We start from the raw sequence: 14,595 nt of genomic DNA, 5'->3' as shown, positions 1-14,595 counted from the left end.
GTCATTTCCCAAGCTTCGTAAAACAAGACCAAATGTGTGTATAATCTAGCTCCACTAAAGTTTGACAGTTTTGTGTCTATTGAAAGAGAGTGTAGCACAATTTCTCTCTTCAACTATGAATAATATCTTCCAATCTATGGTGCACACTTTCCAAGGTTTTAAAATTTTCATTCATTCATTCATTATAGAAGGCCTTCACAACATCACAGCTGGTTTGGGGTCCTCATTTTACCTGCATTAAAACGGAATACGTAGTGTGCAATTAAGGGACTTTGGTGGTTTGCTCAAGGGCACCTGTGCTGTTAGAGTTTATGTGCATCAAGGGAACCAGACATGAAAGTCTTTCGGTCACATGCCATTGTTTTAACCACACCTCTACAGATGTTCCGGTAATCATGTGTGCGCTTGTGTTAAGCTAGCCCAGTAAAACATCCCAAATACAGACATTAAAATGTTTCCTCCTTTCTTTGTTGAGAGACCCTTTTAAAAATTAATACCGCTTTCTGTTGACCTTTTCCTCCCAACCACCGGGAAGGTTGTTTAGTCTTCCCACTTATCGCAAATGATAAATTATATGCTGCTTACGTGCAAGTGACATTGACCAATGGAGACATTAAGCAGCCTTTAATGGTGTAGGAGGAGCACTTGGTTGTTTGGCTTCAGTTTAAAATTGCAGGGAGGTCATAAATGTGGGAAACTCCAGCCCTCATTAAAGTGTTTGATGAAGACCTTTAATGTTGGAGATGTTTGCCCGCTGGTTTGAGATCTGACTCGTCCTCCAGTGGGCTACTCACTGTGCAGACACACATGACGACTGCTGTGGTTAAACCAATACACACTGGCGCACAAGATAATTCTGAGAAGACACTCAATAAGAATAAATAGCACTCGGGACAATGCTAAAACCAACCCAAATATTCTGATATTCTGACAGAGGACAATTATGATGATGGGAGATTTACAGGGTTTGTCCATAATATCTGAGCAAGAATACTATTTATCTTGTGACTTAAGACCAGTGTGATGACGACTTCAAAATAAGGAAATTAAGGCGGCATGGTAGAGGCCTCGTGCATATGTGTAGATGACGAGTTCAAAATGAGGAAAATAGGCCTTAGAAGCCTATTACATGTGTGTGGTAAATAAATCTAAAAAAAAAATAAATCTGCAACCTTGCTAAGTCATAAAATTTGGAAAACAATTAAAATCAACCGTCATGAATGTTGCGCCAGCAAATTATTGGACAATGTGTTATATTTGAAGTTGTATATTATGTGACGATTTTTTTTAAATCCCATCTACACTGAATGAAGAACTACACACGGGCCACTATGTGCATGCTCAATTGTTATTTGAAGTCTTTTATCGTTTTAAAGTTCATTATTGCTTAACTTTGTTTCACATTTTACTTAAATATTGCTCGTACAGTTAATCACGGTTTTATGAGGGATGTTTCTTTGTTAGGCACATTGAACTGTGATTCACACTGCTTCACTGTGTTGTCTAAATGCTGTAATTCACACTGCTCCACTGTGTTGTTTAAATGTCTTGCACAGAGTTATATTGTAATGTTTTATGAAATCTGTGCTACCATGTTAAAATGTTTATGGTGTCTCTGTTGATGAATTCTCATCGGCTTGGTGTTTATTATAGAATCCCTTCCCGTGGCGGTGATCATCGGCATCGCTGTGGGAGCATTTGTGGCCGTCATCGTCCTCATGGGCACCATCGGAGCATTCTGTTGTACCCGCTCCCAGAGAAGTAAGTCTGCTCGTCATCATCACAGCCAGGAAAACACGCATGCCAAAATATCATTAAGTCCACCACTTCCACACTTCAATGTCCATCTATTGTAGCAGATCTTGTTTTTCACTGAGTCAAACAAAAGCTGCGATCAAAACAAAGATAAATGACAGGAGCAAAACTGTCACGCTCCAGGGAAGATGAGATCTCTTCTTAAGATGGACATCTTTTTTGTTCTGCAAAGATTATGAGCCAGATTGTGTTAAGGACTCATTTCACGCAAACTCAGTCTGGCTGCATCACATCGGAGGCTATTTGCATCATGCGCTATGTTCACCTCCACCCACCCATGTACCAAGTGACTCAGGTTTGAGACAATCAGCAAGTGTCTCTTTCCAAGAAGCAAACAAAATGTGCTACTGGTCCCTTCAGCATGTCTATTGTCTGTATACTACAGAGGAAGCGCACCTGGTTATGCCCTCACTGCCCGTCTCCATCTGTGCTCACCAGAGAGAACTTGCAAGCAAAATTAAAACAGAAAGTAAGAATTCATCCGACAGTATCATCAGCATTGTCCCTAACACAATGAGCCACCGTGGAAGGTTGTGTGAGATTGCATTTGTATGCAGGACCAGATAATCTTGTGTTGGCAGGAAACAAGTGATTAATAATTGTTGTGTATTGTTCGTTTTCGAGGGATGGGGAGACTATTGCAAACCCAGGGATGTCGCTAAAATCTGTCATATTGCAAACCGCACTCGGGGAAATTAGAATGTCAACAAATACAAAATGGTGTTTATGTGAGCTTATTGAGATAAATGTGCCCTCTGTTTCTGACAGATCTGAAAGGAGTTGTGTCTGCAAAAAATGACATCCGGGTGGAAATTGTGCACAAAGACCACAACGCCGCCAGAGAAAATGAAGAACACGCCTCCATGAAACAACTGATGGTGAGTGTGAGTGTCACAACATACTACTTTCCTTCCTTTCTTGACTTCTTTTGTCACAAATAGAATCCAGATCAAATGAGGTTTTATACTTATGCATCCTTTCCAAACTGAATTTAGCATAATGAATGTACTATACCGGGCAAAGCTGTGGAATTCATTATTTTCTGAGTAAGGCCATAACAAAAAGACACGTAGTCACTCAGAGGCTAAATTTATCGATATGATGTTGTAGGCAACACTGTTTCCAGTGTTTATTCTGACTGGCTAATCCAATAGTGGGTGTACTTGTATAGCTATATGCCTGCAAGATATAGAAAAACCCTTTTGGATCAATACCAGGATTAAGGTTTTTGTGCATGCTGCTCTAGGGTAGGGGTATTTGTAGGAAAAAGGTTTTGGGCTTGCCGTCTTTCTCTGCGCAGAAGAAATGAGCTAAGCCAATGCACAAAATAGCACTTTGTCAAGAGCAGACTTTTCCAAGTATACATTATTAATGTTACCTGCCAGCCCCAAGTGAAGGTGTTCGACTAATACTAAAAAGATCAAGTGCTAAAAGTTTGATTCTTCCACCTGCAACATTTTCTTGTACGTTGAGTGGAAGCATTTTCACAGAAATTCAGACTGCTTGATATTCATGCAGGTGGAACGTGGGGAGTTCCAGCAGGAGTCTGCTCTGAAGCAGCTAGAAGTTCTGCAAGAGGAAGAGAAAGAGTATCAGCACATTAAGGTACAACTCTTGATCAATGACAGCATGAAGGCACTAAAAGTCAGAGTGTGGGAGAGGAATACCTTTGAGCCGCAAAAGCATGTTCAGTAAAAAGAAGAAATGCTTTAACGTCTCACCTATGGTACTTTCGATGCGATTGATCCTGAGGCAGAATGTGTCCGACAAGTCCAGTTTTAATAATCAGATGGTGGTTCAATATATTAGCTCCTGACTGAAAAAGGATTCATTTTTAAAGATATATTGCATAAATGTAGTTGGACTCTTTCCGAAAGCATACTGAGAGACGTTGTGGCTATTAATTAACCTGATGTCATTTTTAAGTAGTATTCTTCAGCTTAAAATTTACATGTCATATCCCACTCAATATCACTCCTTTATTGTCATTATTGTTCCAAAAAAATGATTGAGGGACACGCTAATTCATGTACTACGGGATTGATGAAAAGCAGTCACTTTCTTAGTATAAAAAGATTACATGCAGCTCATGACAGCCCTGGAATATCATAATTTAAGTGGAATTTTTCCAGCAACCCTCCCCACCATTGTTGCAAAAACAGGCAAGAGTATTTAAACATTGTTGCAGTGTTTTCACAAACCATATATAGTAATATTTTTCTTTTTCAATCTTTTTAACCTAATAAAAAGTTAAAATCAAGTTGGAAATGGGACCATGATTCTGTGCCAGTATACAAACTAAGCATGAGTCACAGCAACACAGTTTGAGCCACTGTTGGCAGGTAACAACAGACAAGATGCTAAATCTAGAAACCAGATAGCTGAGTGTAACTCAGTTCTCTGGTTTGATCAGTGGCAGTCGCGCCACTGTGTGCGCATATCTTTTGATGTCAATATGCTCCTGCACATATGGAGGAGTTGTATGACAGAAGTGTGGTCAGATAGAACCAAAGCGCTCTTCAATTAATATGTCGCCATAAATGTTTTTGTTTTGTTGCCTTTCATCCAATTTACATGAATGAATAAGTCCTTGCTGGAAAAGGCATTGAGTATTCAGTTTTTCTTTAGTGCATGACTTCTACAAAAGTAAGTAATCTACAAGGGATATAGCAGACTGTGTAGGTTCTTGCATTTGTGTGCATGTGTGTGTGTCTGTGCGTGCGTGCGTGCGTGTGTGTGTCTGTCGGAGGGGGGTGGTATCTTTCTTATTGCTTCCTCAGTCAGATATACTACTTCATGGCCCATTTTATAGCTTTACACTTTATTGTATGCTCCCAGTCAAATGTGTGATTCTGTGGTTGTTGCCATTCCAGTTCTTGTTATCCACTGCTGTCAAAATTTATATATATTTTTTAAATTTTTTCTTAGAGAGCATAATTACTATTTTCAAAACACTGTTATTTTTCGTACTTTTGTATTCACTTTAAATGTCAAAGACAATTGAAATTGCTGGATAGAGGGAGTGAAACAGTGTGTGTGTGTGTACGTGCGTGTGTGTTTTTGTGCGTGCATGCGTGTGGTGCCTTTAAAGCCTGTGTTTTCCCTACTTATCTCATGTGCATAGAAATGTGTTTTAATCCTGGAAATGTGTCTTTTCTGTGTGGATTTAACATGTTCTAATTGTGTTTATGTGGGTTCTCGGTGGGTATTCTGGCTTCCTCCCACATGGAAGACTCAAAATTAATTGCCTAGAGGCTGGAGTCTGAATAGTTGTCAGCCTGTTGATTGACAGGAAATCAGTCCACCTCGCTCCTTTTGCTTTAAGTCATCTGGGATCTGATCCAGCTTTCCTGTGATCCTCAGCAGGATGTGCAGCCCAGAAAATGAATGAACGTTTACCCTCTGCCCATCCCAACCCATTTAGTGCTTCTCATCTAAATGCATCTGTAAATCAAGATAGGCAGATTCATTCAATAAGCATTTATTCTTGAAGATAAGTTCTCTCATAACAATTCCCGATGATGGCATGACGTGTCTCCTAAAGGCTACATCCTGTGAGGAATGTCAGTTTAGTCACTGCAGCATCCCAAAGGTTGTCCATATAGCCATTGCGGATTTTGCAGACTGTGGTCAGATGAGCACAGACACCCTGGTGTGTTTTTGCCATATTTACCCGCTTACCTGTTTCTCTCTGGGGCTGGATTATTTTCCCCCTCACACAATTTAATGGCAACAAGCGTGAGGACCAAGGGGATAGTGAATTAGAGATAAAGGCCATCCACAAACAATCTCCTCGTCCGCCGTCTGATACTGACAAGCATTACAAGTATCCTCTCGTGCTATCTTGCCCTCATTTCCCCCATTATGAGCGCTCTTGTTTTGGGATTTGCCTGACATTCACATTCGCTCCCACGGGGATAACACACACGCAAGCACGCCCGCACCCTAACTGGACCCGCTGTGACAGCGCGGTGCCTGAAGCCAAGCACACAAACGATGGCACCACTGTAGGCGCAAAAGCCGTTTTGGGGCCAAGCCCGCATGATTGTAGACACCGCAATGTGTTTAGCTCCAATTAAAGCTGGTGTGTGATTGAACTTTGCAGTGACACATTGGATACCAAACTATGAATCATCAAGGCTTGCTTAATTAGCGAGACGCATGATTTTAAGGTTAGAATGGGGGTGACTAAATCCTGACACAGTTTGTCATGGTTTGCTGTGATTCACATTGCAGTGTCCTAATTTATTTGCCCTCTTGAATGGTAATTACAATGAGTTTGACTGTGGCTTCTGTTGAGCTTTGAGGTGACAACAATTAGCCACACACACTATGCCAAAGATGTGCTGTTACTTTAAGTTCCCCTTTTTAATTTGCTTCGACAGTTACCCAAGAGAAGAAACATTACCATTCTCTTTCCAAATAGGACCCCACAAATGGCTACTACAGTGTCAACACCTTCAAGGAGCATCCGACACCAACCGGGTCGGGGAACCAGTCTACTGATGGGAGGAATCCAACAAACACAAGCACCCTGGGCAAGCAGCGGGTACCAACAGGCATGTCCTTCACCAACATCTACTCCACTCTAGGAGCGGGCCCCAATCGTCTCTATGACTACAGCCAGCGCTTTGTGTTGGGCATGGGCAGCAGCTCCATTGAGCTCTGCGAGCGGGAATTCCAACGTGGCTCATTAAGCGATTCCAGTTCGTTTATCGACACGCAGTGCGACAGCAGTGTCAGCAGCTACAGCAAGCCAGACGGCTACGTGCAGTTTGACAAAGACAGCAAAGCGTCGGCTTCCTCGTCATCCCACTATTCCCAGTCCTCATCGCAGAACTCAGACCTGACCCGGCCTCTGCAGAAGCGCATGCAGACCCACGTCTGACAGCCAGGATGTGAGTGATGGATGTTTAAACAGGGTGTGAACCAGCCTTCAATGCGAAACTGTGTGTTCTTCTGGAGGTGCAGAAGATGGCTAGCTTGATCACATTATGACTTATTTTCAGACTTCAAATGTGGGTCAAGAAGCCTTATTCTGCCCTGTTGCGTAATCACACATTATTTTATTTCAAAACTCATAATTTTGAGTAGTGCCACAGCAGCGATGTTTGCCAACTCAAAGACAGCCCAAACATGGAGTTTTTACTGATATCCCACATGGAATCATTTCGATGATTAATGGAAAGTGATACCACAAGGCTTTGTTTGATATTCTGCTCCCTTTGAAAATACATTTCAAGATTGTCATTCCGAAAAAAGTATCATTCTTATCAGTGCTGAAGAGAAAGAGTACAAGTGTGAGCGGCTCTTTCTTGTAATGTCGTTTCAAGCACAATAACTGAATGTGCATAAGGTTTTTAGGTGTGGCAATACACCCTTCACCACCCGCTACCTCCTTGGGTAAAACTTGCATTTCTCCACATTCCCACAAAAATGTTTAGAGAAAGAGTTGTATTTGGGCCACAGAGGCAGAAGATAAAGAAGGGCTGAGACCACATTTTCAATCCCACGTCTTGAGTTTTACATTATCGCTCTGATTAAAGACTATCAGTGTATATATTGTAAATGACTGTAAATTATTTTCTGAATCTTAAAGCGAGAACCGTGCTTCACATTGTCCCAAAAACGTATATCTACTTTGCCTTGAGGCCTGTTTGAACTCTTTTCAATTAAAGTGTTGACTAAGCAAGACGGGCTTATTCTAAATCAGCTCCTGTGTAGATGTGGAGTGGCATCCTCTATGGTGGAACCAAATGCAGTCTATGAACTAACTTGCACTGCACCAGAAGTCATCAGCCATATGCGTTGAATAAAATGTAAACATATTGTCATGATGATTCTTATTTTTGTGGTTATATTGCTGTCTGTAGTGAGTATTACTGATGGAACAGGAACTGGACGCTAAGATGTTACTGCCTATCACTGGAGTCAAATTTACCAAACTCCTCTCTATTCAGTTTGCCTTCTGTGAAATTTTTCTTTGATACCCGCTAATGTGGTTATTTTCTACTGCCTGGCTATGATTTTGAATTGTTTGTAGTTCGTTTTATCGTGGCCACCTCCAAAAATATTTGAAATGATTAGAAAGTTTGAAATTTGATTTTGTGGATGACAAATGCTTAAGCCATGGCAGAGGTCTACCGTATGCTTGAGTGCTTTTGTTTTTTATTCGTTTCTGCCCTGTATATGCTAAATGTGAATTCACTTAATGGAGAGTAGAGACAGAGAATAAATATGAATTGCATCTACAAAAGCAATCATACAGCAAGGTTTCAAAGTGAACCTGTCAAGTGTTGTTATTGTATTATAATAAAGTGGCAGTTTTGGAGTTATGCTCTACAAAACACAGAAAAGACCCATAGATAAAAATAAATTGTATCACTGATGCTGTCACTAATTATAATTGTCGGTCAATGGACATAATATTGTGATTTTGTTTTAAGTGGCTGGAGTCCAGAAACATCAAACTTAATTCAAATTTGATTTACCGTATTTTCCAGACTATAAATTGCTCCGGAGTACAAGTCGCATCAGCCATAAAATGCATACTAAAGAAGAAAAATACATACATGTCGCACTGGAGTATGAGTCGCATTTTTGGGGGAAATTGATTTGATAAAATCTAACACCAAGAACAGACATGTCATTTTGAAAGGTAATTTAAAATAAAAATAGAATAGGGGCAACAACAGGCTGAATAATTGCACGATATGCTAATGTTACATGACACATAAACAACGAACTGAGAACTGCCTGACATAACATATTAAGAGTTATTCAGACAACTATAGCATAAATAACATGCTAACAAGTTTACCAAACCATCCGTGTCACTCCAAATCACTAAATCCAATGAAATCTTAACCCTCGGTGTCACTTTTTAACAACTTCGCTAACTCCGGAGGTAAAAAATATGACGTTTCCTCTTCTACGTGGCTTACATCAGACTCATCATCAGTTGCAGTTCCAATTATTCCACAGGCCTAAAGCGCCCTCTTGCGGTTGAGTGTGAAAATAACATGTGAAATTATATAATAATGTGTTGATAATTTCACACATAAGTCGCTCCCGAGTATAAGTTGCACCCCCGGCCAAACTATGAAAAAAACTGCGACCTATAGTCGGGAAACTACTGTAATCAAAATGCATCAGCTTTTTAAACATAATGAGTACAGATCTCAAGAGTGAACTTCTTACTCAATTTTGCCAAAAACTGCAATTTAACCTAGGTTTCTTTCATCTATCTCTGTGCATAATTAAACTGGCACAAATGGTATGTGAGTTGTCTTCACTGTTCTTGTGGCGTGGAATTTAAATGTATAAATGGATTGGTTCCCCATTGTACAGTTTCGAGCAAAAAGATCAATTTCAACTTTCATAATCCAGTTTGGCATTTAGCAGATTGTGTATACATTTCTGAAATGCTGTCTGTCTCTGTATATAAGATTTTTTTCCCCCTCCAGTTTTTCTTTGTTCTTCAGTCATCAGATTGGACTATATTAAAGCTCATCAAATCCACGATATTGTGATACAAACTGTACAGACAATCTTTTCACTTACATGAATTCTTTCTGGTTTGCTTTTCTCTCATACAAATTCACAGATGGCTTGTAGGTAGCACTTTCTATTCCCCTTCTCTATCGACACAATGAAGACTTGTGCAGCAAAACACACGGGAAGCTGCAGGTGCAGGTAAAAGAAATGAGGAATTTAGAGCTTACCTAGGACTGCTTTCTACTGAGATGAAGTACAAGTTTTTTTTATAATTTGAGTTCCTTGGAGATATGGCTACTGCAGTTTTATTTGTTCACATATGGCCAAATTTGGTGAGAATTATCTATACATAAAAAAACATAAAAGCATCAATTGTAACATTGAATAATGAGGCTATGTTCTGCCGCTCTGATTCTGTTTAAGACTATGCCCATGTGTACACCGAAATGTTTTTCACCATTTTGGGGACATACATAGTACTTACTATGTATTTGTGCCACAAAGAAAAAGATAAATTAGGTGAATTAAGTTGTAACATTGCAAGAAAAGTTCTGATAAGCCTATTTGTTCAACCATAAATAATAAGTGTATTTAACACTATTACTTGATTAATATCTGGCAATTCGACATTTATTATGACTATATTCATGTAATACTGCATTTAAAAAATACAACTTAATAGATGATAAGCAGGGGTGCACATTTTGTCTCGCTGAATAGACCATCCATTCGTCACCGACGGACGCTCATTTTGCGGACGAAGGATGAGGGATGAGAAAGTTAAAAAAAAAAAGACGGACTTAGAACCGACAGAAGCTTTTATTTGTTTGTCACTGTAATCATCCCTATCGAGTCGAAGACCAGATAACCTTTCAGTTCATCGCTGACACTCATTTTTAACTGACCATTGACTAAAACGCACTCCTTGGTCTTGCGTGTGTAATCCGCAAAACCACTATGTTCAGACCGAATGTGAAATTTTATAACATTTCAATGTATTTCTTTTTTCAGGGGTGGCAGGTGGTTAGTGGCACAATTGTTTTCATTGTATTGCTTTTTGAACAGATAGGCCCAAAAAGCAAGAGTGATGACAAAAAACAATGCAAGCCACAGAATTATGGTGGATGAATAACTAAAAGCCAACACATTTTTTATTCAAAATAAATATAGGGCAAATGACAACTTCTCAAATTTTATACAATTGCTGAAAGCAAACTTTTGGAAGTTTGCTCATCCTGACTGTCTTTTATTTATTCATTTACTTGTTTTTCATGGGGTAAACCGTACCGATCTTGCCCTTGGTCTCCTTGAGGCATTTTTTCCCAGAGGGCTTTGCATTGCATTGCTCAGTCTGAATGAAGATTCGGTGCTGCGTCATGGCAATCCTAATGTTACTGCATGGTTGCAGTATGCCTCAAATTTCTGAAGAAAATGGCAAGTATGTTGGCAGCGTATTCCCATCAATGTAAAAGCAACACATACTATATGGTCAAAACGGTCCAGTTTTCTTTGTCAGCAGAGCTTCTTAAATTACCCCAAAACAAAGCATTTTCCTGGTTCAGGGAACAGGCTGAGTGCACAGCAAAGTACTAAATATTTGATAGACCAGCCGTCTGTCCCACTTCTACCATCCCACACCCGCAGACACAGTGGCCTTGAACATGCCACTGAAATACTCAAAGCCCCTTTCACCTGTAGACGGCTTAGCGGCTGCTGCTTCTTTTTTGTCTGGCATCAAGCAGCACGCAGATGCGAGGGCATAACAGATGAATAAACACAAACACCCAGAACAAATACAAGGGGGTGCTGCCATGCCCTGATAGGAGAAACAACAGTAAAGTGATTTATTTTTCAGAGATGCCAAAGATGAGCTTGAGCCACTCAAGTGGGTGGGGATCCTGAGACAAGGGCTCCGGTTGCTTGTTTACCACCTCAAATGTGTTTCTTGGTCTTGAGAAAAGAGGTTACAGGATCATCAGGCAATAAGCCTTCCTCATTGTATACAATGCTGTCCATGCAAGATATGAAGGAAAAGTGCCATTTGAAAGTTAGAGCACTTCATAAGAACTAGCTTTTCAATGTGAAATTGCTTTCTGAACCTTTCTTTCACTCTTAGTTCATTTTTCTTTTGTAAAATAAAAATCTGTATGTTGTGTTTACAAGTAAGAAAATGAGTGGCACCATCATTTAAAGTTTTTCGACAGGCCCAGCAGGGATGGCCATGGTTCAGTGTGCAGTATACAATATACAGTAGGTCACAGAACAATTGCAATATATTTGTAATTCAAATGAGAACATTTCTTGTACTGAAAGGATACTCATTTGCAAACACTACGTGAGCTTGGTTTGGAATAGTGAACGAAGGAATGAAAAGTCAACATGATTTTTTTTTGTGGAACTGTTTTTAGTCAGTGGGCCTACCTGTGTGTATGGAATATAAGAGAACAAAAAAAAAAGGATGTATTTTAACTGTACTGGTCTGTGAATTTATTATGCTTTTGCTCTGTATATTTGGAGAATAAAGACAATGTTTGCATTTGTTGTTGTCTAAATGTTGCTGAGACCATCTCAAGTTAAATGCCGGCTGGTATTTAAATATGTATTTATTCTGCGCATAATTTTGATTTTTTTTTTTCCCTCTAGACTCACAAATTTATTTGGGTCATTGGAGGCTCACTCTAATAGCCCAAGCACTGAAAATTGAGACATACAATAGTTACATGAACAAGCAAAAGCAAGCAGTGTGTTTTATGAACGGTATCTTCAACAATGACCAAACACATGCATCTCCAAATTCAGTATGGATTTTTAACAGACCTTAGTAATCGCTGTAGGATAGGAGTTCTCCTCTAAAATTTTATTTTATTCTATTGCATGTTTTGAAACCTCCTAACCCAGATAGTCAGTCTTTGAAAGTAGGTTGTATGTTTGTAGTGTTTAAGCTGCTATAACCTCTGGATGCCTGCACTCAGCAGGGTTGCATTGTTTAAATCAGAAGGTGGATTTTGAGTCCATTCTGTTATTCAACAGATTCCATGTTGAACTATTTCAAATGGTGCTGTTTGCATTGAATTGAAATATGAAGTGTCGCTGCACCTTGACTTATTTGTGAATATTCTAGGGTTTTTCTTCAACTGTTACTTGGTAGTTGTTTATTCCACAGTTGAGCTAGGGTGAATGTGTTAATATTTTGCAGAGGTGGGCATCGTCGCTCCGTTCCTGAATTTCCACTTGAGAACCACTTGGGTCCAGTTTCTTATTTGTTGGTGTTTGCCAATCGGCATTGAGGAAGTAATAGATGGTCGGTGAAATAAAAACAATAGGCGACAAATCACTGCGGTCTTTGGGACCAAAAGGAAAATAACTGTGTTTTATTTTCTATTTATTTGGCTGCATATCAAGTGTGCAGCACCGGCGTGTGACTGGAAGTAAACGACGCTTGGGTGAGTCGGACCGACTGGTTGGGGCCGAAATACTGACGGAAACTCAGGGATGGACGACAATGCCCACCTTTGATGTGTTGGACCTCGGTAGGTCCTGCGGGATCAATGCAAAGTAAAATGTGTGAGTCTTGCAAGGGAGAAAGGAGAAAAAGGTGAAACATCGGCGTTTTACCCTTTGGTTCTCCTCTGAGATACAATTATTTCAATTTCTGAAAAGAAATTGTCTCAATGCATCTAGATTTTTAACAAGGTTGTATGTAAATAATTAATTTTCACATTAATGACCTTAGAGCAGAGATTGGCAACCAGTGGTTTGTGGCGGTATTGCAGGTGGTCCGTGAAATTGGAAAAGTAAAATAATTTTCTATTTTATTGTTTTATTTTCCAGGTAATTTTGTGAATCATTTATCCATCTAAATTATGTCAAATGTAGCTGAGATTCCCAAAATAGACTTACAGATGCAAATAAATAGCCGGTATAGGTCTATCATCCGTCTGTGCAAAATAAAATAATATTCCGCCAAAGTCATGGTCCCATGGACAAAAGCCCTGGAGTTTCAGCAATAATATTTCTGTAAAAAGCAATGACACAATTAACAAAGAGGCAAAAGAAAGCTAGCATAAAAAAAATATGCACGCTGCTATAAATACGTATTTCCATCATGTGCTTGAAGTTTCAGACAACCTGTTGACAGACAATTGTCTGTACTGGATCTGTTTGTTCTAATTTAGTGAGGAGAAATGTCAACCATTTAGTCTTATACCAGTAATGATGTGATAGGCCTGCTGTAATTTAATTGTTGGAATGTTGACATTTTGCAAATGCAGATAGCTTGAAGTATATAAATTGTCAAAGGGTGACACAAGAAAACAGGCTAGGTCATTTAGAGTGCCGAGAGCAATCATTTCTCTTCATTGAAGTTTGTTTTGCTTTTAATGTGAGGAGCTACCATTTAAAGGAACACATTTAACACAAATGGAACAAATGGATAAGCTTCCATTGTGACATTTGCAGCATACGCATATACTACAGAATGTTCTCCACTTCATTTGCTTTACAAACAAAAAATGCCATGTTATTTATTATACGAGGCTAGAGGATACAGAGAAACGCCCGTTCATCCAGTTTGTGCCTTTAAATCTTGATTTCAAATATTCTGGATGACAAGCAGTGCAAGTTTTAGAAACATTGCCTTTAATAAACAAAAACAAACAACACAAACATGTCATGATATAAAGTGATATTATTGTTGAGATGAAAAACTTCTAAACCGGAATCATTTACATATTGCATAGTCGATGCACATTTCATAACAAACAGAAGTGCACTATGCTCCAGAGGATAAATTCCAATTATAAAATAAAAGGTTCAGAAAAATCTGACAAATAGGATGACAATAGCACTGGAGGTTATTTTTTTAAGTGTATTAAACACACACATGCACACACGCACGTACGCACACACACGCACGCACGAACGCACTCACACAAACACACGCACGCACACACACATTCACACACACACACACACAAACATACACACACACACAATTCAGCATTGCTCAAGCACAAATAAGATAAGCCAGTAAGGTATAATAATAAAAATCAAAGTAATTGTAATAATAAGCAAGAAGTGCTATTTTGTAAGTTGTGTATCAGGTTTATTGGTAGATGCTTGGGAAAAAAAACTGAAATGTTGATCTTACTGTTCTAATACTTTTGGAGGACAGTGTGGAAAGAAGAGGTGATGGTCAGCAATGCTTTCACAGATAAAGAGGTGGGTGGGTGTGTGACAGAAAGATAAGTGCGCAGTGGGCCTATTCACAACCTGTTGACAGGT

The 14,595-nt window shown here is 39.4% G+C and overlaps 1 protein-coding gene and 1 long non-coding RNA gene across 5 annotated transcripts in view; one reads left to right on the top strand and one right to left on the bottom strand.

The window, feature by feature from the left end:
- The window catches only part of kirrel3b (kirre like nephrin family adhesion molecule 3b), a 259,565-nt gene extending 247,717 nt beyond the window's left edge, over positions 1-11,848 (top strand). For 3 of the 4 annotated variants that reach the window (XM_088381352.1, XM_088381355.1, XM_088381351.1), the window contains exons 15-19: positions 1,654-1,761; positions 2,201-2,284; positions 2,584-2,699; positions 3,334-3,420; positions 6,242-11,848. In XM_088381352.1, coding sequence (XP_088237478.1) covers positions 1,654-1,761; positions 2,201-2,284; positions 2,584-2,699; positions 3,334-3,420; positions 6,242-6,703 — 857 coding nt within the window. In that variant the 3' untranslated portion in view covers positions 6,704-11,848. The remainder of the gene's footprint in view (positions 1-1,653; positions 1,762-2,200; positions 2,285-2,583; positions 2,700-3,333; positions 3,421-6,241) is intronic. The other variant, XM_088381354.1, reaches the window with a different exon arrangement.
- LOC148395083 (uncharacterized) lies at positions 1,901-3,052 on the bottom strand. The gene is made up of 3 exons (XR_015859523.1): positions 3,030-3,052; positions 2,212-2,259; positions 1,901-1,979 (listed from the first exon to the last, which is right to left on the bottom strand). It is a non-coding gene; the product is annotated as an uncharacterized LOC148395083 (long non-coding RNA).
- Positions 11,849-14,595: the final 2,747 nt, after the last annotated feature.

This window comes from Syngnathus floridae, chromosome 7 (assembly GCF_059516105.1).
Source record: "Syngnathus floridae isolate MCC-2025c chromosome 7, RoL_Sflo_1.0, whole genome shotgun sequence".
In the NCBI taxonomy this organism is placed as follows: domain Eukaryota; kingdom Metazoa; phylum Chordata; class Actinopteri; order Syngnathiformes; family Syngnathidae; genus Syngnathus; species Syngnathus floridae.
The sequence above is the reverse complement of the archived record's forward strand: the minus strand, read 5'-3'. Positions and strand labels throughout refer to the sequence as shown.